Source organism: Calidris pugnax, unplaced genomic scaffold, assembly GCF_001431845.1.
Source record: "Calidris pugnax isolate Ruff unplaced genomic scaffold, ASM143184v1 scaffold55, whole genome shotgun sequence".
In the NCBI taxonomy this organism is placed as follows: Eukaryota; Metazoa; Chordata; class Aves; order Charadriiformes; family Scolopacidae; genus Calidris; species Calidris pugnax.
Window position 1 is genome coordinate 312115 of NW_015090832.1, and position 21465 is coordinate 333579.

Here is a 21465-nt window from a genome sequence, read left to right on the forward strand (position 1 = left end):
ACTGGGGACACTAAAGCCACCCCAGACCACGGTGGTGGTGAAGGAGCAGCACCAGCATCCACCCTGCTTTCAGAGGGTCTGCTCCCCCAGCACTGTGCTATATATCAATTACTTAATCACGGAGTGAGGGATCCCAATCAGCACCCGCTAATCATCCTAACGAAGCAGACCTGCTTCTGCTAGTTGCTGATGAAGCAGATTCTGATGGAGGGAGGGCTGCCCCCCATCCTGTCCCCCCCCAGCCCAGCTGATGGGGGTTGGCAGTCAGCTCTCCTGCCTGCTGGGCTTTGGGGTGGCTCTGCTGGCACCAGCTTTGCCCAGATCAATGTGCACACCAGGGCCACCATGTCACTCACAGCCTGTGGGGACCAGCGCTCCCTGCGTGTGGGTGTCCCAGCTTGCAGAGGCTGGGCAGCAGCGATGGAGGCAGCCGAGGAGTCCATGGGGTCCCTCATGACAATGCCACGTGCCAGAAGTGTGTCCCACAGCCCGCTGCTCAGCATCAGTGACTGCAGCTGGGATCCCACCAGCCATGGAGGCTGCATCCCAGCTCGGCTTGGAGCACAGGGGCCTGTTTCTGTGCCCACCATGGCAATGCTTCCCCACTGGAGCGGTCCGGGCACAGTGAGCTCACCCACCACCAGCAGCCATCTGTCCCCAGCCCTCCGGCCCTCGGAGCAGGAGGGACACGATGAAAGAGGCTCCTCTTATAAGAGCAGGCGCTGGGGCTGTGCAGGACCAGGAGCTCGCATGGGGACACAGGAATGGCTCCAGCAGGACAGAAGTGGCACCAGATCCCAGCAGCATCAGCCAGAAAAAGCCTGTGAAGCACCAGAAGCCACACATGGGTGTTGCAGGTTCTCCAGGAACCACCACCTCCTGTAGCAGGGATGCTAAGAAACCCTCTCATACACCAGCTGCGCTTATTATTTTTTTTTTGTGAGGTCTGTTTGTATTTAATTATCAAATTGCAAAGTATTTACACCAACATTAGAGTTTCAAAGCATCTCCACCCCCCACCACCCACAAAGCTGGACCTTTTCAGGTTTTTTTCCCAAAGTTTTATTATTATCCAAAAAAAAAAAAAAAAGAAAAACAAAGAAAAAAAAAAAGCTAAATATTTTACTTTGACACTGAAAAAGGCAGGTGGGGGGAGAGGGGAGCTGGGGAGAGAGACACAGATCCACATGTTCTCTGCATAGTCGGTTGGAGATCTTACAAAACACTGTTTAAAAAAAATGGTAACAGCAGAGGAGAGTAACTTGCAGGACGTTATTGACCCCGGGAAGCCAAAGAACATCCTTAGGTGGGGGCTCCCCTCTGGAGTTTATTGGCTTAAAAAATAAATTGGCAGACGACACTGGTGATGGAGGAGAGGTTCTGGGTCCCCGGGGCCTCCGGGTCGTGGCAGCTGCGTGGTGAGTCCGGAGATGCTGGGTCCCACCAAAACTGCTGCATGGACACAGGGATGGACACACGGACAGGCAGACACACAGCCCCCGGCCCCGCGCAGGGAGGTTCCTCTGGGATCTCTTTGCTGTCTTCTGCCCTGAAGTGTCCCCAGCACGTCTCCTTCGTCAGAGCTTGCCAAAAACCATGGGGATTAAAGCCAGCCCGGGGTGTTCCTTCCAGGAAGAGCCAGAAAATGAAATCTCCAGGTTCAGCCCGTCCCACTGCGCTCATGCAACACCCTGTACGTGCTGCAGACAACCAAAGGCCAAGCCTCAACATGTGCTCTTGCCTTCTCTCCCCAGCTTTCAGATCAAACGTGGCTCCCTCACCTTACAGTTTTAAGAGGTTTCTCCTGGGAATGGGGATTTTTGTATAATTTAGGCAGAGCTATGGCACAGGCCACCCCTCGGACCAGCTGCTGCGGGATGGAGCTTCTCTGGCAGTGCCAACGGGGACATGGCAGCCACCCGTCCCAGGGATGCAACCATGGGAAGACCCAGAGGTTTGGAGAGTCCCTGTCCAAGCACAGAAGTGCAGGCACGGCAAATCTGCTAGGAAGTGGGGGGAAAAAACGCTCCAAGTCCCAAAATGATTAAAAAAAATCCATTAAACCAGCTGCTGTTCTTCAAGCCAGCAAAGACAGGATCTCTCCGTCCCACTGAAGAGCCCATTCAAGCTGATTTTAAAGGTTTTACTCATTAAAAAGGAGCCACCCACCAACCAAGGGGGCACTCGGTTCATAAATAAGTGGCCGGGGAGCTGTGGGAGTGAGCGGGGGGCAGTGGTGTGCCTGGACAGGGGTTTGGGGAGAGAGGGGGCTTTGGCCACCCCCCTGCCCATGCTTGGCTCCCACCCAGCTTTCATGGGACACTGGCACCATGGTGGGGCCTGGTGAGAGGGGGTTTGGGTCTGCTGCCTGCAAGGAGGCTGTGCCGGAGGGAAACCCCATCCCACAACCCATGGAGAGGCAAAAAAACCCCAGAGCTTGAGGACCAAGAGGTGGGCAAAGCTGCTGGCTCCCCTTCTCCAGGTCCTTCCTGATGGCACCCTTGCCCTGCAGCATCCCCTGCCCCACAGGATCCTCCAGCCTCATCCCACCCTTGGACCAGGAGAGCATCCAAAGAGCCCTCAGGTCTTTCTGGGCAAGAGGCACTGAGGGTGGCTGGGACCCGAGAGATGAGGAAGCAAAGCCTTGTGATCCTCCGTGGCGAAGGGTTTCCAGCTGGGTACAGCCTCGGGGTGGGGGGCAAAACCAACACATGCAACTAATTCAACGTTTGGGAGGGTGTGGGGGCTGCTCAAGGGCTATGTACAAGGCAGGTGCTGGGCAGGAGAGCACAGACGGGCACAGATAACTACCCACCCACCACCGAAACGTGGCTGAGGGCTTGGGGGGCAAACAGGGGGCAGATAAGAAGGCAAAAGTCTCCCGTGTGGCACAGTGGCTTCCCAGGACTCTCCTTTGGGATGACAGCCCGTGGTTAGGGATGCTCCCACCACGTGGGCAACAAAGCCCAGCAGCCAAGACACGAGGGGTGGGGCGGGAGGCAGCTAAAAACGTACCTGGTGGACAAAAGCATCCGTGAAAGACAAGTATTTCCCCCAAAACACTCCCACACCTTGAAGAACCACCCCTGCCGTGCACCTGAGCCCCGTGGTGGCACTGGATTTGGTGGCAGGGCCAGCCTGGGGGGACTCTGCTGGTGGGAAAGCTGGTGGCAGAGCCGGGGAGGGTGGCTCAGGGGGGGAGGGCTGTGGTGCACTTCCCAAGGGGCCAGCTGGAAGACCAGGACTAGCCACAGGCAGGGCAAGGACTCTGCTGGCACCCCTCGGTGCCGCTCCCAGGAGACATGAGACCGGTCCCCTGGGGGGACAGACACAGCTGGAAGACTCGAACGTGCACCCAGGGGATGGTGATGGTCACCAAAGCCACGAGCAGCCACGTTTCATACCCCCAGTGCCCGTTAGCACAGCTCAGAGCCCTGCCGTGGCCAGGCTGGAGGGACACCTGAGGAAGGGGGACCACCAGCATCCTGCTGCCACCCCACGCTGGCACCACCACCCCAGCACATCACCCCATCCAAACCAGCTTCTGCCTTCCCCGTGGCGAAACGTCTCTGCCAGCACCCTCGGGAGAACAGGAGCCAAGGGGGGGACGTTGGGGAGGGCGAAGGGGCAGGGAAATTTGTGCTGATTTAGAGAAGGGGGTGTAGGAGGCCGGGGCCAGTGTGTCCGAGGTTGGGGGGTGCTGCCCCTCAGTTCCTCTGAGCTCAGCCCAGAGTTGCCGGGGGGGGGAAAAAGGTCTCCCAAAAGCCAAGTCTCCCGGTGGGAGATGCTCCTCTCGCCCTCCCGAGACGGTCTCGCTGGTGCCCGCAGGCTCCTCTCGCTCGCGGGACGGTGCCGCTTCGTTAAACACAGGCCAGAAGTCTTAAGGAGTGACGGGGGGGGACCCAGCTCCTCCCCTGGCCGCATCCGGAGGCGATGCCCCATCCTGCTCCGGGGCTGCTCCGCAAAAACCGGCCCCTCAGCGGGGAGGCCAGCCCTCGGCGCCCGGCGGCGAGGACGGCAGCGTCCCTGGTGCCAGGAGGAGCTCCGGGTCTATAGGTTCTCGCCAGGCTGGTACTGGGGCTCTGTCGAGGTGAAGTAGTCCTCCAGGAAAGCCTGCAGGTACTCGAAGGTGGGTCGCTCCTCCGGGTCCTTCCGCCAGCACTGGCACATGAGGTCGTGCAGGGACTCGGGGCACTCGGGCGGGCAGGGCATGCGGTACCCCCGCTCCACCTGGTCCAGCACCTCCCGGTTCACCATCCCTGCGTGCGGGCAGAGACACAGTCAGAGAGGGGCCAGGTTTCACTGAATTTCACTGAGAGTTGGAAGGGACCATAGAGATCATCTAGTCCAACTCCCCTGCTAAAGCAGGACCACCCAGAGCATGTCAGATCATGCCACTCAGGACTGCATCCAGGCGGGTCTTGAAAATCTCCAAAGAAGGGGACTCCACACCCTCCCTGGGCAGCCTGTTCCAGGGCTCTGCCACCCTCACCGTGAAGAAGTTTTTTTCTCATATTTGAGTGGAACCTCTTATGTTCCAACTTGTGCCCGTTGCCCCTCATCCTGTCACTGGGAACCACTGAAAAGAGTCTGGTTCCCTCCTCCTTCAACCCTCCCTTGAGATACTTGTCAGCATTAATAAGGTCCCCCCTCAGCCTTCTCTGCTCCAGACTAAAGAGTCCCAGCTCTTTCAGCCTCTCCTCATAAGGGAGATGCTCCAGTCCTTGAATCATCTTTGTAGCCCTACACTGGACTCTTTCCAGTAGTTCCCTGTCCCTCTTGAACTGGGGAGCCCAGAACTGGACGCAGGATTCCAGTTGTGGCCTCCCCAGTGCAGAGCAGAGGGGCAGAATGACCTCCCTTGACCTGCTGGCCACACTCTTCCCTCTGCAGCCCAGGATTCCATTGGCCCTCCTGGCTACAAGAGCACACTGTTTGCTCATTGTCATTTTGTTGTCCACCAGCCTTACAGGCAACCCCAGTGACCTCCCCCAGGGAAAGAGGGACCCCCAGCCCAGCAGCACGTGTCACCTTGCTGAGGGAGCAGAGTGGGACAGGGCAGCTGGGACCCTGCACCCTGGCACCAGGGCACAGCGATGGGGAGGGGGTTTCTGCTGGCGTGGGTGCCAGCCCTCACCTGGGTACGGCACTCTGCCCTTGGTGGTCAGCTCAGTCAAGAGGATGCCAAAGGACCAGACGTCCGACTTGATGGTAAACCTGCCGTACAGAGCAGCTTCGGGGGCTGTCCACTTGATGGGGAACTTCGCACCTGGATGGAGAAGGAGGGTCAGAGTCTGCTCCCAGCCCCACAGGGCCTGAGGGCACATGGGCTTCGAGTGCCTCCAGGACCCCCATGTAGGCCATGTGCTGGCTCCAGATGCAACGCAGACGCCTGGAGATCGGGGACCACGGTGTGGCCACTGCTCTGGTCCCACCTGCCAAGGACCTGAGGACCTGCCTGCGACCTGCCCACGGTGCCAGCAGCCCCGGGCACACACCTTGCCGAGCGGTGTACTCGTTGTCCTCGATGAGCCGTGCCAAGCCAAAGTCAGCCACCTTGCACACCAAGTTCTCCCCCACCAGGATGTTGGCTGCCCGGAGGTCCCGGTGGACGTAGTTCATCCTCTCCACATAGGCCATGCCAGATGCGATCTGCGGGGCCCAAAACACGGGGCATTGAGGCTGATGGGGTGACATGAGGGTCCCCAGGGAGGACCTGGCTCTGAAGAGGTGAACAGCTCTGCAGTGGGACCCAACACAGGGTGGAGGAGCAGCTGGTTGCTCAAGAAAACCCATGGAGACACAGATTTGCTGGCCAGAGAGAATGGGCAGCAACGGGAACGGGCAAAGTGATGGTCCCTGATGCAACCCAGCTCTGGGCTGAGCACCCAGAGGAGATGGTGGCACCCAACCCAAGTCAAACGAGCCTGTGGAGCACCCCACCACCCTGCCACCCAACAGCCACGACAGCCCAGTGAGGAGCTGGGGCAGCCTGCGCCCTCGGAGGGGGACACAGGAGACCCAGGGATGCACAAACCCACCTGAGCTGCCATATCCACGAGCTGGGGCAGCCGCAGGTACTTGCCCATCTCACCCTTCAGGAAGTCCAGGAGGCTCCCTGCGAGGAAGACCACAGTCATGGCACAATCCAGAGGAGCAGAGCCCCTTGGTTGACCCCCCCCCCAGCATCCCTCCTGTGCTCACCCTTGCTCATGTACTCGGTGACGATATAAATGGGCTCCTCTGAAACCACGGCGTAGAGCTGGACCAGCTTCTCATGCCGGAGCTTCTTCATCACCTGGGCTTCCTGCAGGAAGGCCTCTGGGGACATGGTGCCGGGCTTCAGAGTCTTGATTGCCACCCGGGTCGTGCCGTTCCAGGTCCCTGAGGCACAGGACATGCAGCTCAGGACACATTTATGGAGCACAGGGCCGTGTCTCTGCGTGCTCCCCCACCCCACTGCAGGCTCTGGGCACCTGCAGGTGGCTGGAGAGAGGATGCAGGTGGTGACACCAAGGGGGACAGCGGGGCGGGAGCAGTCCTTACCCATCCACACCTCTCCGAAGCAGCCCTGTCCCAGCTTGACCTCCAGCCGCAGCGATTCCCGGGGGATCTCCCAAGCATCCTTGGCGAGGCCTTGGGTCTGGGGCTTGGACGTGGGGCAGACGTTGGTGAGACGGTGGCACAAGCCATCGGCGTGTTCTAACGCAGGAGGGGACAACACCAAGGTGACACTTAGGCACTTAGGCACATAATGTCCTTACCCCACATCTCCCTTGGAGACCAGTACCCAAACCCTCACCCTCTTCCCTAAAACCCAACCAGCTTTTCACCAGGGTCCCCCCCAGCTGGTTTGGAGCCCCCCAACAGCATCTACCCTGCAGTGAGGGCAGGCACAAGCACCCCGGGCGACACCCACACCCCAAGGGGACCCCAAGTGGCTACTCACTGGAGTAATAGGCCACCAGCTGCTGCAGGCTGTTGAACTGGGTGCGGGAGGTGATGTAGAAGCCACCACTGTCCAACTTGCGGATCTTGTAGTGCTTCACGTTGAGCCCCTTGGCGTTGTCGAAGTCAGAGACAGAGAGGCAGTAGGCACCTGCAGGCAGGGATGAGAGGTTGAGGGGAGATGTGCCACAGATGGGTGCTCCCCACAGGATCCCCACGGAGCGTGCCCCCCCAGGCTGGCACCGAGGAAGAGAGCCCACTGGGTTTGAGGGGTCCCAGAGGGCAGGAGAGTGATCAGCCCCTGGGGCAAAGGGATGAACATGGGAAAGAGGGGATGCTGAAGCAGGGGGAGGGGACCCAACAGGAGGCAGGCTGGGGGGTGCTTGCTGACCCACAACCCCAACATCTCAGAAGGGAGCCAAGGGGCTGGTGGGCCCAGCTCTCCGCTCCACAAATCCCACCGTGGGCATCACTTCGGGTGCCAGGGCTCTCTGCCCACACGAGAGCAACACCACGCTGCTGGGGCCCCAAAAAATGACAGGGAAGATTTATGCCACTGCTTGAATGAGTTGTTTCCACCACAACAAAATAAACAGTGGCAAGCTCAAGGCATCAAAACAGAAAGGAACACCAAGGAACTTTTCCCCAAAGGTGCATTTGGAGCCACACTAAACCATGTTTCCAGGTAAGAAACAGCATCCTCAGGCAGCCAAACTGCAAAGATCACAACTCACACTTTCAGGAGGCACAAAACAAGCACTGAGTTGTTAGACATGAAAGAAAAACCTAAAGATTCAACGGTGCCTCTGCCTGGTTGCCCAGGAAGGGCACGTTCAAGATTTTGCCACTCTACAGGGACAAGGAAAAAATAAAAAATGTCTACCTGGGGGTGTTAAAAAAACCCAAACCAAAACAGGGACATGGAGCATCCTGGCTGGTGGTCCTGCTGGAGCTGGTGGGGCACCCGGCTCCCACCCTGCCATGAGCTGAACCATCTCTCTGAAGGGTGACCACTGGGCAGGCAGCGCAGGAGAGAAGTGGCTGTGTCCCTCCAGCCCTACAGGCTTGGGGGTTTGCCATAAAGATGTCTCCTCCTGCTCCCCAAAGCCAGCACTAGCAGGAGAGACCCCAGGATGGTCCCCCTGCTGAGGGGCATCGCTCAGTGACCCCGAACATCGGCTTCTGTCTACAAGGTATGACTCCTTTCTCCTTCTCCCTCCCCGTGCGCCTGAGCTGGGGGAACTGGGACTGCATAGAGTGACCCAGGGGACTGGGGTCCCCATGCGGATGCCCCCCTGCCACCCAGCTGCCCCCCCCCAAGCCCTGCTCACCTTTCGTGGTCTCGCTCTCCCGTACCAGGAAGGTCCCTCGGGGGTTGACGATATAAATGGGCTCCTCTGAAACCACGGCGTAGAGCTGGACCAGCTTCTCATGCCGGAGCTTCTTCATCACCTGGGCTTCCTGCAGGAAGGCCTCTGGGGACATGGTGCCGGGCTTCAGAGTCTTGATTGCCACCCGGGTCGTGCCGTTCCAGGTCCCTGAGGCACAGGACATGCAGCTCAGGACACATTTATGGAGCACAGGGCCGTGTCTCTGCGTGCTCCCCCACCCCACTGCAGGCTCTGGGCACCTGCAGGTGGCTGGAGAGAGGATGCAGGTGGTGACACCAAGGGGGACAGCGGGGCGGGAGCAGTCCTTACCCATCCACACCTCTCCGAAGCAGCCCTGTCCCAGCTTGACCTCCAGCCGCAGCGATTCCCGGGGGATCTCCCAAGCATCCTTGGCGAGGCCTTGGGTCTGGGGCTTGGACGTGGGGCAGACGTTGGTGAGACGGTGGCACAAGCCATCGGCGTGTTCTAACGCAGGAGGGGACAACACCAAGGTGACACTTAGGCACTTAGGCACATAATGTCCTTACCCCACATCTCCCTTGGAGACCAGTACCCAAACCCTCACCCTCTTCCCTAAAACCCAACCAGCTTTTCACCAGGGTCCCCCCCAGCTGGTTTGGAGCCCCCCAACAGCATCTACCCTGCAGTGAGGGCAGGCACAAGCACCCCGGGCGACACCCACACCCCAAGGGGACCCCAAGTGGCTACTCACTGGAGTAATAGGCCACCAGCTGCTGCAGGCTGTTGAACTGGGTGCGGGAGGTGATGTAGAAGCCACCACTGTCCAACTTGCGGATCTTGTAGTGCTTCACGTTGAGCCCCTTGGCGTTGTCGAAGTCAGAGACAGAGAGGCAGTAGGCACCTGCAGGCAGGGATGAGAGGTTGAGGGGAGATGTGCCACAGATGGGTGCTCCCCACAGGATCCCCACGGAGCGTGCCCCCCCAGGCTGGCACCGAGGAAGAGACCCCACTGGGTTTGAGGGGTCCCAGAGGGCAGGAGAGTGATCAGCCCCTGGGGCAAAGGGATGAACATGGGAAAGAGGGGATGCTGAAGCAGGGGGAGGGGACCCAACAGGAGGCAGGCTGGGGGGTGCTTGCTGACCCACAACCCCAACATCTCAGAAGGGAGCCAAGGGGCTGGTGGGCCCAGCTCTCCGCTCCACAAATCCCACCGTGGGCATCACTTCGGGTGCCAGGGCTCTCTGCCCACACGAGAGCAACACCACGCTGCTGGGGCCCCAAAAAATGACAGGGAAGATTTATGCCACTGCTTGAATGAGTTGTTTCCACCACAACAAAATAAACAGTGGCAAGCTCAAGGCATCAAAACAGAAAGGAACACCAAGGAACTTTTCCCCAAAGGTGCATTTGGAGCCACACTAAACCATGTTTCCAGGTAAGAAACAGCATCCTCAGGCAGCCAAACTGCGGACCTCACAACTCACACTTTCAGGAGGCACAAAACAAGCACTGAGTTGTTAGACATGAAAGAAAAACCTAAAGATTCAACGGTGCCTCTGCCTGGTTGCCCAGGAAGGGCACGTTCAAGATTTTGCCACTCTACAGGGACAAGGAAAAAATAAAAAATGTCTACCTGGGGGTGTTAAAAAAACCCAAACCAAAACAGGGACATGGAGCATCCTGGCTGGTGGTCCTGCTGGAGCTGGTGGGGCACCCGGCTCCCACCCTGCCATGAGCTGAACCATCTCTCTGAAGGGTGACCACTGGGCAGGCAGCGCAGGAGAGAAGTGGCTGTGTCCCTCCAGCCCTACAGGCTTGGGGGTTTGCCATAAAGATGTCTCCTCCTGCTCCCCAAAGCCAGCACTAGCAGGAGAGACCCCAGGATGGTCCCCCTGCTGAGGGGCATCGCTCAGTGACCCCGAACATCGGCTTCTGTCTACAAGGTATGACTCCTTTCTCCTTCTCCCTCCCCGTGCGCCTGAGCTGGGGGAACTGGGACTGCATAGAGTGACCCAGGGGACTGGGGTCCCCATGCGGATGCCCCCCTGCCACCCAGCTGCCCCCCCCCAAGCCCTGCTCACCTTTCGTGGTCTCGCTCTCCCGTACCAGGAAGGTCCCTCGGGGGTTTTCGGGGTTGAGCAGCAGCCGCTCGGACTCACGGCGAGTGATCTTCCCAAAATACCACCTGCCAGAGCAAGGCAGCAGCTCAGCGCCCAGCACTCGCCCGCCCCCTCCATCGCCTGTCCAACCCACCCCCCCCAGGCTGCAGGTTTTGGAGACCATGGGCTGCATCTCCAGGCTCAGGCACCCTGGGCTGGGCATTGCCCAAGGAGCAACCATGGACCACATAACGCTTTCACTCCAAAAGCCTCCTCAAATGAGGGGCTCCAGGGACCCCTGAAGCCCCCTGAGCTCATGCTGGCCAGGCCACTGGCTTGGGACAGGCCGTGAAGACGTGGCTGGCACCTCCTGCTCTTGGACTTATGGCCAGCTTTGCCCCTGCCTGCTCTCCCTGTGTGATGGTCGCCTCCGTGCTCAGCCCGATCCACGGAGGCAGCAGCATCCTCACACACGGATGTGTGTCCGTGCAGAAGAGTGAAAACCAGACCCAAAGCATCAGGTCCACCACGGCCCCCCTGCCCACGCCACCGCTCATCCCTCCACCGCGCAAGCACGCCGTGCCTCTGCACTTCACGGGCCTCAAAGAAAGGCTGGAAAACTTTGAAAGTGTTTGCTAATCCCAGAAAGAAAAATAACTAAGAGAAGAAACCCAGAGGCCTTGCAGGTTTTGCCCCGGAGAGGGGCAGGGGGAGGGAGGGAGGAGGGCTCGGGGTGCGTTTGCTATCGCTCGGCTTTAAACTGTCTCAAAGATGGCAATTACTCTTCAGCCTGGATGGAGTCTGAGGGCGCGACATAGTTACTGGGGATGTAGCCCGTCTGTCCTGTAGTGAGGGAATGAGCCAGCCACCAGTCACCTTCCCTGCAAGAGAACCAAAACACACTCAGTGTGAAGCCAGGAGCCCCCCCTGGCCAGACCCTCTCCTGCCCACAGAGCCCCACTGGAGAGAGATGCAGCCCCCGCAGCCCCGAGGGCTCCTGCTGCCAGCCCCTGCCTGTGGCTCTGTCTGGGCAAGCTTGGGGCCACCCATACCCATCCGCATCTGGGATGCTTTAAACTTAAACGGGGCTGGGCAGCCAGCGAGCCAAAACACCTTCGGAGCCACCTGAATGCCAGCAGGGTCTGGCTGGAGGTTGAGGGGCATTGGGGATCCGAGGCAGCAGGGAGCAACAGGCGAGGTGGAGGGAAGGGAAACCGGGAAAAGCCACAGCACGACGGCAGCGATTAAAAAAAAGCACCAGGAAAACCCAAGAGAAAGCATTTGTTAAACACACAGGCTGCAGAAAAGCACCGGGAAAGGCTGAGATTTGGATGGAGAGGGGGGATGCCCAGCCTGGATGCTGTGGGCTCCGTCCAGCCCAGGCACGTTACCTCCAGCTCCAGGACGGGCACCCTGCATGGCCACAGCCCCTGACCACCTGCAGTCCCAGCAAGGGCTACAACTGCTGACACAGAGCCACACACACCCGCTGTGCTGGCCCCACGGCCCCCAGCACGGCTCTCCCCCACAGTGTCCCCAAAAACCCAGGGCTGACCCACTGTCCCTCCTTCCCTGGGCACGGTGGTCCCAAGAATGTCCCCAGGAGCTGGTGGGGTGCAGGAGCCATCTCACTGCTCTGCCCTCCTCCCCATGGGCTCCTGCACGGGACGGGGCAGGAAGGGACAATAAATAGAGAACAACAAGACGGCAGGAGGCAGCTTCCCCTTCCCCACAGACAGCAGGGCTTCCTCCCACCACCTGCATCTTCTCACCCATCAAAGACAGACAGAGTCACCTAATTTATCCTGACCACGGGGGAGACGAGGCTACAGGAAAACTGCAGAGCTGTGGGAACGCAAGAACTTGGCAGGATGACCTCCAGAAACACTACAGAAAAACCTTAATAACCTCAATCACCACGGCAAGACCCCATCAGACCACATCCAGACCTATTCCCCGACCCCTGCAGTCGTGTAAACCTCCATCCTCGCCCCAGAAACACCAGCAGTCCTGACTTTTGCCTGTCCCAGCTAAACCAGTGATGCTTTGAAGTGGCTGGCAGAAGCTGGACACAGTCCCCAGCTTCCTATGCTGGTGCCAGCAGGGTCAGAGAAAGCAGGAACCCTCCAGGCATCTTCATCCAACCACACAGCCAGGCTCTGCTGCTCACCCAGAGCCAGTCCCCAGTTTCACAGTTGCCCCAACTGGTATTTTAACTTCTCCAGGTCCTGGCGCATCTCCTGGCAGGTAGCCTGGGCTCCCCAGCTAGAGCTGCTGCCCCAGTCACCTTTACTGGGGTGGCTCCGAAGGGGACAGGACGCTGGTTGGGCCCCTTTCCCACGAGACCGGAGAAAACATCTGCTTGAGAAATGCCCAGCTTTTGACTTGTGGCTTTATTCCAGCTCGGGCTGCAAGCTGGGAATTCGGCAAAAACAAACTATTCCAAAAATGTCTCCGTGGGGAAAAAAAAAATAATAATAATCATCATCATCAAAACAAAGCATTTCAACAATTCCCTGCACAATCTTACCCAAAATATCCCACCACATCCTTGCTGGCCGCCAACTGGCTGGGAGGAGACCTCCTCCTGCTGGAAATGGTACCACGAGAGCCCTTCTGCTCTGGGGTGGATGGATCTGGCCCCATCTCAGGGGGGGCAGAGGGTCCCCACAGATGGCCTGGGCTTTGCTGGGGCGCAGGACCAGGGAGGTGACCCATGTGGAGGCTTCTCCTCTCATCCTGCACAACCCCAGCCCCGTTGGAGCAGCCAAAACCCACTGGTGGCCGGTTGTCCCCATGGCCACGGGCTGCTGCTGTGCCTGGGCTGACCCCAAACACCTCCCCACTGCTCCAGGGCACCGACTGCCCTCCCAAGGAGCTCAGGGGAAGGGGACACTGCCTTTTGCTGTCCCCAAAGCATGGCAGCCCCAGTTGCTCCTGGACCATCTGAGCATCTCTGGGCACTCAGCAAAAAGAGATATTTACCCCACCACCACCACGAGCACTACACAAACTGCACATCTTTCTCCACCCCCTCTCTCCCTATGGACATCCCACCCAGGCAGCCACAGCAGACACCAGGAAGGTCAGCAGCTGGATCCTGCACCCTCCACCCATGGGCTGCATGGCCAAAAAAAGGTCCTTTTGCTCCCCAGGGTGTTGCAGGGTCCATTGCATCCCCATCCTTCCCTCTGACCAAGCCTTTGACAAACAACAGCAGAAGAGAAAAATGAGTATGGAAACCCCAGAAGGGACTTAAGGCATAAAGAAAAAAAGTCCTCATACATGGACACGATCCGGACCCTCAATGGGCAGAGCTGACTCTGTAACAGCCCACACCAGAACCCAAGCCTGGGGGCTAGCACGCTGCTGAGGCTGTGAAAGCAAGAAGCACCAACCCCCCCAAAATCAAGCTTTTCCTGCAGCGTTGAAGCCTTGCACACCCTGGACTTCATGGATTAAATCAATCGCCGTTAACAAAGAGCGGTGGAACAAGAAGAACGAGGATCAGATTGAAAACACCTTTGTGCAACGCTGCCTGACCATTGCAGGAGAAGTACCAGCCCCAGGATGTTCCCTCCTCTTCCCACCCTTTGACTTTGCAGAGCTGGTTTGGGTGCCCAGGTTGGAAGGTGGCAGTGGAGGGGCCAGCAGGAGGTGCAGACCCCAGGGACCCCTGTGGCAGCGGCTCTGCCAGCCAGCCCTCCAGCAGAGCAGACAAAGGATGCTGCAGACCAGGAGTGCCAGGACAGACCACACGTGGGTTCAATGATCATATTTTAGGAGCATCTTCCAGCTGGTCACACTGCCCAGCTCCACGCAGCAAGTGATGGGTGCGCTGCTACGACAGGGATGGAGAGCAAACAGGCAGGAGCCAGACCCCTCAGGGAGCGCTTCAGCCCCCTGAGCCGCTCACAAAAAACAAAAATTAAATAAAAAATATGCAAAAATAAACACAAAAAAGGCCAGGCAGGAGCAGACAGATGACTGAAAAGGGGTGCCAGGCACAGGCAGGGAAAGCTGGGCAGGTTCAGAGCTCCTGGGTGCAGACACAGCTCTGGATGGAGCGGTTCCCAGGATGGGAAGGGGTTCCCCGCTCTGCCCTGGTCACTCAGAGAGGACAGACCCAACCAACCCCAAAACCACCGGGCAACCATCTCCTCCCAGGCCCGCTCCATCCAACCTCAGGGGCAGCAGATGAGCTTTTATTATTAAGGATTGTTAATAATAATAGTAATAATCTGCCATACACACCTGACGTCCACTTTTCTCCTAATCGACAGCATGGCACAGAGGAGAGAAAAAAAGAGTCAAGAGAGAAGCTGAGATCAGAGACACCGTGCAAGCACAGGGGAAAGCACCCGTGAAGTTGAGGAGATGTGTCCAGGCAAACGGGAGGGAGCTGAGTGCTGATGGGGACAGGGGACCGATGGGGACAGGGGACCGACGGGGACACAGCCCCACATTGGAGGGCACGGACTGGCCAGCAAGCAGAGGAGGTGGCTTGGTGACAAGGCTGCAAGGCAACGATGACCAGCCCCGGGGCCAGGAGGACGCGGGAGAAGGTCAACGATTGTCTCCAGCACTGATGTCCTTGGACAAGTCGCTGCGTCCATGCCAGTTTTGGCACATCCCTCTTTGAGCACATCCCCGGGGAGAGCTGGCCCTGCCAGGGCTGGGCTTGGGGGCTCCGCAGGAGGGACCCAGGTGGCAGCTGGACCCATGGGGGCTTGGCTACAGTGGCAGGGACACTCACGTGTTGTTTACGATCTGCAGGCGCTCTCCTTTCTTGAAGGACAAGTCCGTTTCGGTCCGAGACTCGTAGTCGTAGAGGGCCACGAAGGTGGTGACTCCACCTGTGAGAGAGACCACTCAGGATGGGCACAGCACTGGGTGCCCCTCGCCAGGGACCCTCTTCTCCTCCCACCAGCCGACACGACACACATCTGCTCCCCCTCCAGCTGAAAGACAGAGTCCCTCAAAAGCAGGAGACACCACCATCACAAGAAGAAGCTGGAACCAAACCCACTACGACCCAACCGATAACCCACCCCCCTTGCCCCAGCGAGCCCCAGCCCACACCAACCAGCCAGCGCCCCAGCACGCTGCGGTGAGGTGACCGTGTCAGAGGTGTTGAAGCCTCCAAAGAGCTTGGACTCGGCAGCCATGGTCCCGAAGGAGCGGCTGGGGGTGCGATGGGTGTCGGGAGCGGCCGCCTTGCTGGGTGTCTGCGAGGCCGGGTAACCCCCGTGGTGGGTGTTGTCGGTGGGCTCCAGGCTGCGCCGGCGCTGGCTGGGGTCTTTGGGTTTGCTCTTGCTGCTCCCCATGGTCCTGGGCTGCGGGAGACAGACACACATGCATAGGGCTTCTTTTATTATTATTATATTATTATTATTATCATTATTATTATTATTAAGCTGCCTTCCAGGGCTTGTGTGACAGACGCCTGCCCACTAGGAAGCGAAACAAACTTCTGGAGTCTGTTCGAGCTTCAGCTGCCGGAAAGTCTGCCCATCCTGCCCTTGCCCTGGGACAACATTGTCCCTCATTAAGGCCAAGGCACCTCCCGCGTGGCCGCATTGCCCCCGCGGCGCCGGGAGCGGGGCTGCCAGGGCGAGTTTTGGGAGCAGAGGGAAGCACGTTCAGCCCCGGGAGGGAGGATGCCGAGCGTGCAGCCTGGACTGGTGCTCGGGAGGGCGACTGCGGATGCTCTGGGGCCAGGGACCTGCCATGGGGTGCAGCTCAGCATCCCATACAGCCACATTCCCTCCTACACGAGGCTTTCTACCAGGGCATGGACAGGAGAAGATAACTCCCAGATGAATATTCACGAGTTTGGATTACTCCAGGTTTGGAGAAGCCATAGGTGCCTCGCTCTACTCACTCAGGGTGAGGATTTAAATGCTCAGGATGCTCCTGTGAGGATTTAAATGCTCAGGATGCTCCTGTGAAGTCCAAAAAGTGCAGCGAATGGGCTAAAAGTTTAAATCAGGAGCACTTTCAGGCATTTAGCAGCTAAGGACCAGGGGATCTCAGCTTTATATATAGTCATGCCTCCCTTTCCACTCAAGATCACGCTCTATAAATACCTTCAAGGTAACGATATAAATGAAGGAAGGGAATTATTTGCAGTCTCCAAAGATGGCAGGATACCCAGCAGTGTCCTGAAGCTATGGAAGAAAATATGCTGGATCACGCATGGCAGGAGGGAAAAGGGAGGTGGAGACAACCAGGGAGGAGAGTATCTCTGATAAGAAAAAACAAGCAGGGAAGGAGCAGAGGAGGCAGCCGCTGCCTGTGGGGTGTGGAGCTGGATGCAGCCACCTGTGAGGCTTTGCTGAGGGCTCAGCCTCACCCAACAGATGGTTCTTCTAACCCAGCTTTCAAGAGAAGCTCGGGTCGAGCCCCCATGAGCGGGGCCAGAACCACGGGGCAGCTCCAGCAGCCTGCACAGCCCTGCTGTCAGTGGGGCAGAGCCCACCAACTCCAGTTTAGGGGTGCCTGGCACAGGCTCTGCTCCCCTCCCCACTCCTCACCCCACGATGAGGGCTTTGCCTGACCATCAGGGCTTATTTTCCAAAGGACCTACTATTTTCCAGCTCCCAAATCACACAGATGACCAGCAGCATCCCCTGTCCTGCTTCCCCACAGGTTTGCTTCAGCTGCAACCCTGCTGGGGGGACCAGACCCCGCCAGGGCTTGGGAACTGGAATAAACTGATTTTTTCGGGCAGGGCACAGCTATGGCAGCCACTCCGGCAGGGAGAGGAACTGTCCTTCCTCCTACGTATGCAGGCTGTGAGGAGGGACCGATGCTCTATCTGCCACGGAGCTCAGCCCACGCAGATCTGTGCGAGGCTTTGGGGGCCTTGGAGAAAAGGAAGGTCAAATATAAACTTGGCATTTGCAAATCGTCACTGACAGCAACCCTTAGGCATAGCCTGCCCCGAAGGGAATCACAGAATGGTTAGAGTTGGAAGGGACCTTAAAGATCATCCAGTTCCAACCCCCTGCCCTGGCCAGGGACACCTCCCACCAGACCAGGTTGCTCCAAGCCCCGTCCAACCTGGGCTTGAACCCCTCCAGGGATGGGGCAGCCACAGTTTCTCCGGGCAACCTGTTCCAGCGTCTCACCGCTCTCACAGGAAAGAATTTCTTCCTGATTCTAACCTAAATCTCCCCTCTTCAATTTAAAACCGTTACCCCTTGTCCTGTCACTGCACTTCCTGGCAAAGCATCCCTCTCCAGCTCTCCTGGAGGCTCCCTCCAGATATTGGAAGGCTGGTCAGATATTGGTGGGCTGGGAAGGAGGTCTGTCCTGTAAATAAACGGACTTTTAGGACCCGGGTGCAGAAGATGCTACAGCAGAACTGGGGTGGGGGGGAGCAGGACCTTAGAAATGATGAGAAAAAGCCCCAACCCCAGCTAAGAAAAGCCAACCCCCCCCGTCCCCCGGCCAGCCCTTCGCTCACCTCCGCCGGGGGGCTCCGCACCCGCTGGTATTCCCGGGATGGCAGCGCGGGGAGGGAAGCGGGGGCACGGCGGGGCTGTGACCGCCCGGCTTGTGACTGCCCACGGGACCGTGAGCAAGGGGGGGCAGCCGCTCAGAGTTTCCCCTGGAAGCAGCACTTCCCCAGGCAGGAAAACACCCCGGCCGGGGCGGCGCCTTCAAGAGGCATTTTGGGGACACGAAAGCGTCCCCTGAGCGCACCCCGCGGGGCTGCCAGCCTGGCCAACCTGGCTCGGCCACTGAGAAAAATCAAGAGTATAAAATAGTCAATATGCCTAGAGATTTGGCAGGAGCAGAGCACAGAAAGGGGAGGTTGGGTCCCCCAGGCACTTCCCCGATGTCCCCAAAGCAGGGGACCCCTCTCCTTCACACCCGTTGACCTGCAGGGACAGGACATGCATCCTCCAAGCGTGTCCCAGCCAGGAACCCTGTGGACCAACGGTTCATCCCTCCTTGTGCAGTGGTTTTTGGGGAGGGAGAGCTCTCAAAACACACATCACAAGCTCCCAGCTCGGGCCTGGGTCCTATCCAGCGTGTCCCAGCCAGGAACCCTGTGGACCAACGGTTCATCCCTCCTTGTGCAGTGGTTTTTGGGGAGGGAGAGCTCTCAAAACACACATCACAAGCTCCCAGCTCGTGCCTGGGTCCTATCCCTCCTCGGTGAGGGCTTTGCTGGGTCTGTGCTGCTCGCCTGCAGCTTGAAGATGGGAGAGGAGGAGAAAGAGGAGGAAGAGGAGGAGGGGCCTGGGTCCTATCCCTCCTCGTCGAGGGCTTTGCTGGGTCTGTGCTGCTCTCCTGCAGCTCGAAGATGGGAGAGGAGGAGAAAAAGGAGGAGGAGGAGGAGGCAGGAGCCCACAGTCCTCTGGGCAAGGGGCTGCAGAGCAGTGAGCCCTGCTCCTGTTGCCACCAGCTTTGCACCTCCACACACACTACTTTGGGTTGGGCTAGTGCAAAAGGCAGGCTGGCAACCCCAAAACCTGCCCAGAGGTACTGGCAGCCTCACACCATCCCCACTCTAAGTCCCAGGTAACTCAGCCAAAGTGACCGTGTGGTTTTAACCCTGCAGCTGCCCCAGGGTTGGTGGGGGGGGGCATTCCCCACCTGCCCCCAGGGAGGAGAGGGGGGTCCTGCAGCCCCCACATGGCTGCCTTGGCCACCAGTGGGGAAAGGGTGCAAATTCCCCTGGGAAGGATGCATGGGGTTGTGTCAGAGAATTATTAATGAGTCAGGGAGTTATTAACAACGGCAGGTCCCTGAAGAGGGGGAAGAGGGGCCACAAACCACTGGGAGAGACCCCCCCTGCCTCTCGCAGAGCCAGCGACCAAAAAACCCCCGGATCCGAGGGGCAGAGAAGGAAGTGGATGAACCCACCACCGGGCTTCCAGCACAGCCCAGCAGCACCACTGGGAGCTGTGGGACAGCACTGCAGCCTCCAGATTGCACAATTAAAAAAAAAAATAAAAAAAAAATACCCCCCGCCAGCAGCTATGCTGTATTTATGTTCAATGTATGGTATTTCTAGGTGGAAGAGGCTGCAGGCAGGCTCAGAGCCACCGACATCCCGCCGGGGCAGCCTGCCTGGTGCCCAGCAGTGTTATTTCCCTTCTCCCGGTGTTTGTCACAGCGGAGAGCGCTGGGATGGGGGGGAGAGGGGGGGACTCAACACCTCTCCCTGTTCCGGCCCCGGTGCCTTGGCTTTCACAGGGTTTCCCCTCCCGAGGTTTGCCCGGCGGCGGGCTGGAGCACGGCCAGCATTCCCGGTGCTCGCCTCCCGACTGATGCGAGGCGGCAGCTTTCCTGCGGCGGGGATTAGCACCCCGGGCACGTCGCAGCCTGCAGGAACTCCCCTGCTTCCCGCTCCGGGGGCAAGGGGGGTGGGAGAGATGCCTGGGAGTGTGGGGGGTTTAAGGAGTCTAGTTTTGGCAGGTATGTATCTCACGGACATTCCTGGCAATGCCTTGGTGGGCTTGGATAGCCTTGAAAGTCCAGGGGGTGGGAAGGACAAAGTGAGGGCTTTGCCTTCTGCAAAGGAGCCAAACATCCAAGTCCCAGCACCCAACACACCCACAGATGCTCAAGGGCCACATTCAGCTGTTGGAGAGCACTCGGTACCCAAAATCTGAGCTTCCCCCACCCCCAGCAGGGGAGTGGGAGGTTCTCCCTTCTCCTGAGTGGGTTTGTTCAGAGAAGCAGCCTGCTGTCCCCCCCTCCCCGGGCCGTTGGAGATGCCTTACCAGCGATTCACAGCTCCAGCTGCTGGCAAAGTCAGCTCAGCTCCCGCCGCAGCCCGTCAGACAGAGGGGACGGCAGCCTGCGAGACAGAGGGGACGTCAGCACCCGCCACCGTCCCCGTGCCCCCACCACCCCCTCCCCCCACCCAGGGCCGCCACCGCTGCCTTCCTCCTCCTCCTCCTCGCCATCCCTCCGGCGCGGGGCCGGCAGCTCACACCCGCCAGCTCTGATCTCTCATGTGTGAAGAGGGGACAATTCTCTGCTCCACTTCATCAAACCCACCCGGGGATGGGAGAAGAGGTGGCTGGAGCCGCCCCGAGCGATGTCCCGGGGTGAGAGGGGAGCACAGGCACCCCCAGCCCGCCCAGGGACTTCTCAGGGGAGAAGCAGACCCTGTTCCTCTGGACACACCAGTGTCCCCAGCCCCACCGCGATGTCTCCAGACAGCCAGGACCAGTGGCAGGGAAGGTCAGCCACCAAGCCGTGTCCCCAGGGACACGAGCTCCACCGAGCCATGTCCCCGGGGACACAGGTTGCTTTCTCCATCCCCAACAGCACTGATGTGCTACAGCATGAACCACGGCACAGGGGCTGGGAGCACCTCGTGCTGCCCAAAGCCCTGACTCAGCCAGAAAAGCAGGTTTTAGCCAAATCTTTCCATAAGGGACAGTTTCCTGCTGCGAGCATGCGTGATGCGGGGGATGCTTCTCAGCAACAGCGGTTCAGGGCAGAGCAGGGTCCCACAGAGCTGGGGCAGCCCCTCACCTGGCTCTGCCACCCCCTCCCAGCCCCCAGATCCTGCAGATCCCATCTTCCCCATCTCCGAATCTCTCTCCGGCCAGCTCTGCTCACCCAGTGCTGGGCAGAGGCTTCAGCTGCCCCCGAGGGGCTCCTGCTTGCCTGGCACAGAGGGGACTCAGCCCCCACGGTCCTCAGCAGCATCCCAACGGGCTCCTGACCCACCTGGAGCCTGGATTTCACATCTCATCCAGGGGGAACATCCCAGAGGGATGGGGACAGGGTGGGCAGGTTTTCACCACCCTGCCATCTAACCCTGCTGGGAGCAAGGCTGGGGGCCAGACCAGCCACAGCCCCCTGCCTTCATCCCCATAGAGGGGAGGGCTTGCAGAGAGGCAGCAGAGAAGGAGAAAGACCCCCTGCTGCCCCAGCACCACCGGCTGCCATCGCAGCACCCCCTGCCCCAGCTGCCCCGACCCCCTCAGCCCCTGCATTTCCCAGGTCATGGCACCACCACGGGTGTCCCAAACACCACGGCGTGACGGTGGGAGCCACCCAGGAAACCCCAGCAGGGTTGGGGTCACGCC

At 59.1% G+C, this 21465-nt stretch overlaps 1 protein-coding gene across 1 annotated transcript; it reads right to left on the reverse strand.

The window, feature by feature from the left end:
• Positions 1-950: 950 nt before the first annotated feature.
• SRC (SRC proto-oncogene, non-receptor tyrosine kinase) lies at positions 951-20204 on the reverse strand. The gene is made up of 12 exons (XM_014941289.1): positions 20143-20204; positions 15486-15764; positions 15156-15255; positions 11182-11280; positions 10382-10485; positions 9052-9201; positions 8649-8804; positions 6205-6384; positions 6042-6118; positions 5499-5652; positions 5138-5269; positions 951-4259 (listed from the first exon to the last, which is right to left on the reverse strand). Exons 2-12 carry the CDS (start codon positions 15754-15756, stop codon positions 4051-4053), a joined length of 1632 nt encoding a protein of 543 aa, XP_014796775.1. The 5' UTR covers positions 15757-15764; positions 20143-20204; the 3' UTR covers positions 951-4050.
• Between the last annotated feature and the right edge of the window lie 1261 nt (positions 20205-21465).

Bases quoted from the DNA above. Each gene is read 5' to 3' on its own strand.
- SRC (XM_014941289.1), bottom strand. From the start codon at position 15,756: ATGTGTGTCTGTCTCCCGCAGCCCAGGACCATGGGGAGCAGCAAGAGC. The intron at 9,202-10,381 runs GTGAGCAGGGCT...CCCTGCCTGCAG, and splicing joins GGAGAGCGAGACCACGAAAG to GTGCCTACTGCCTCTCTGTC. The intron at 6,119-6,204 runs GTGAGCACAGGA...TCTTCCTCGCAG, and splicing joins CACCGAGTACATGAGCAAGG to GGAGCCTCCTGGACTTCCTG.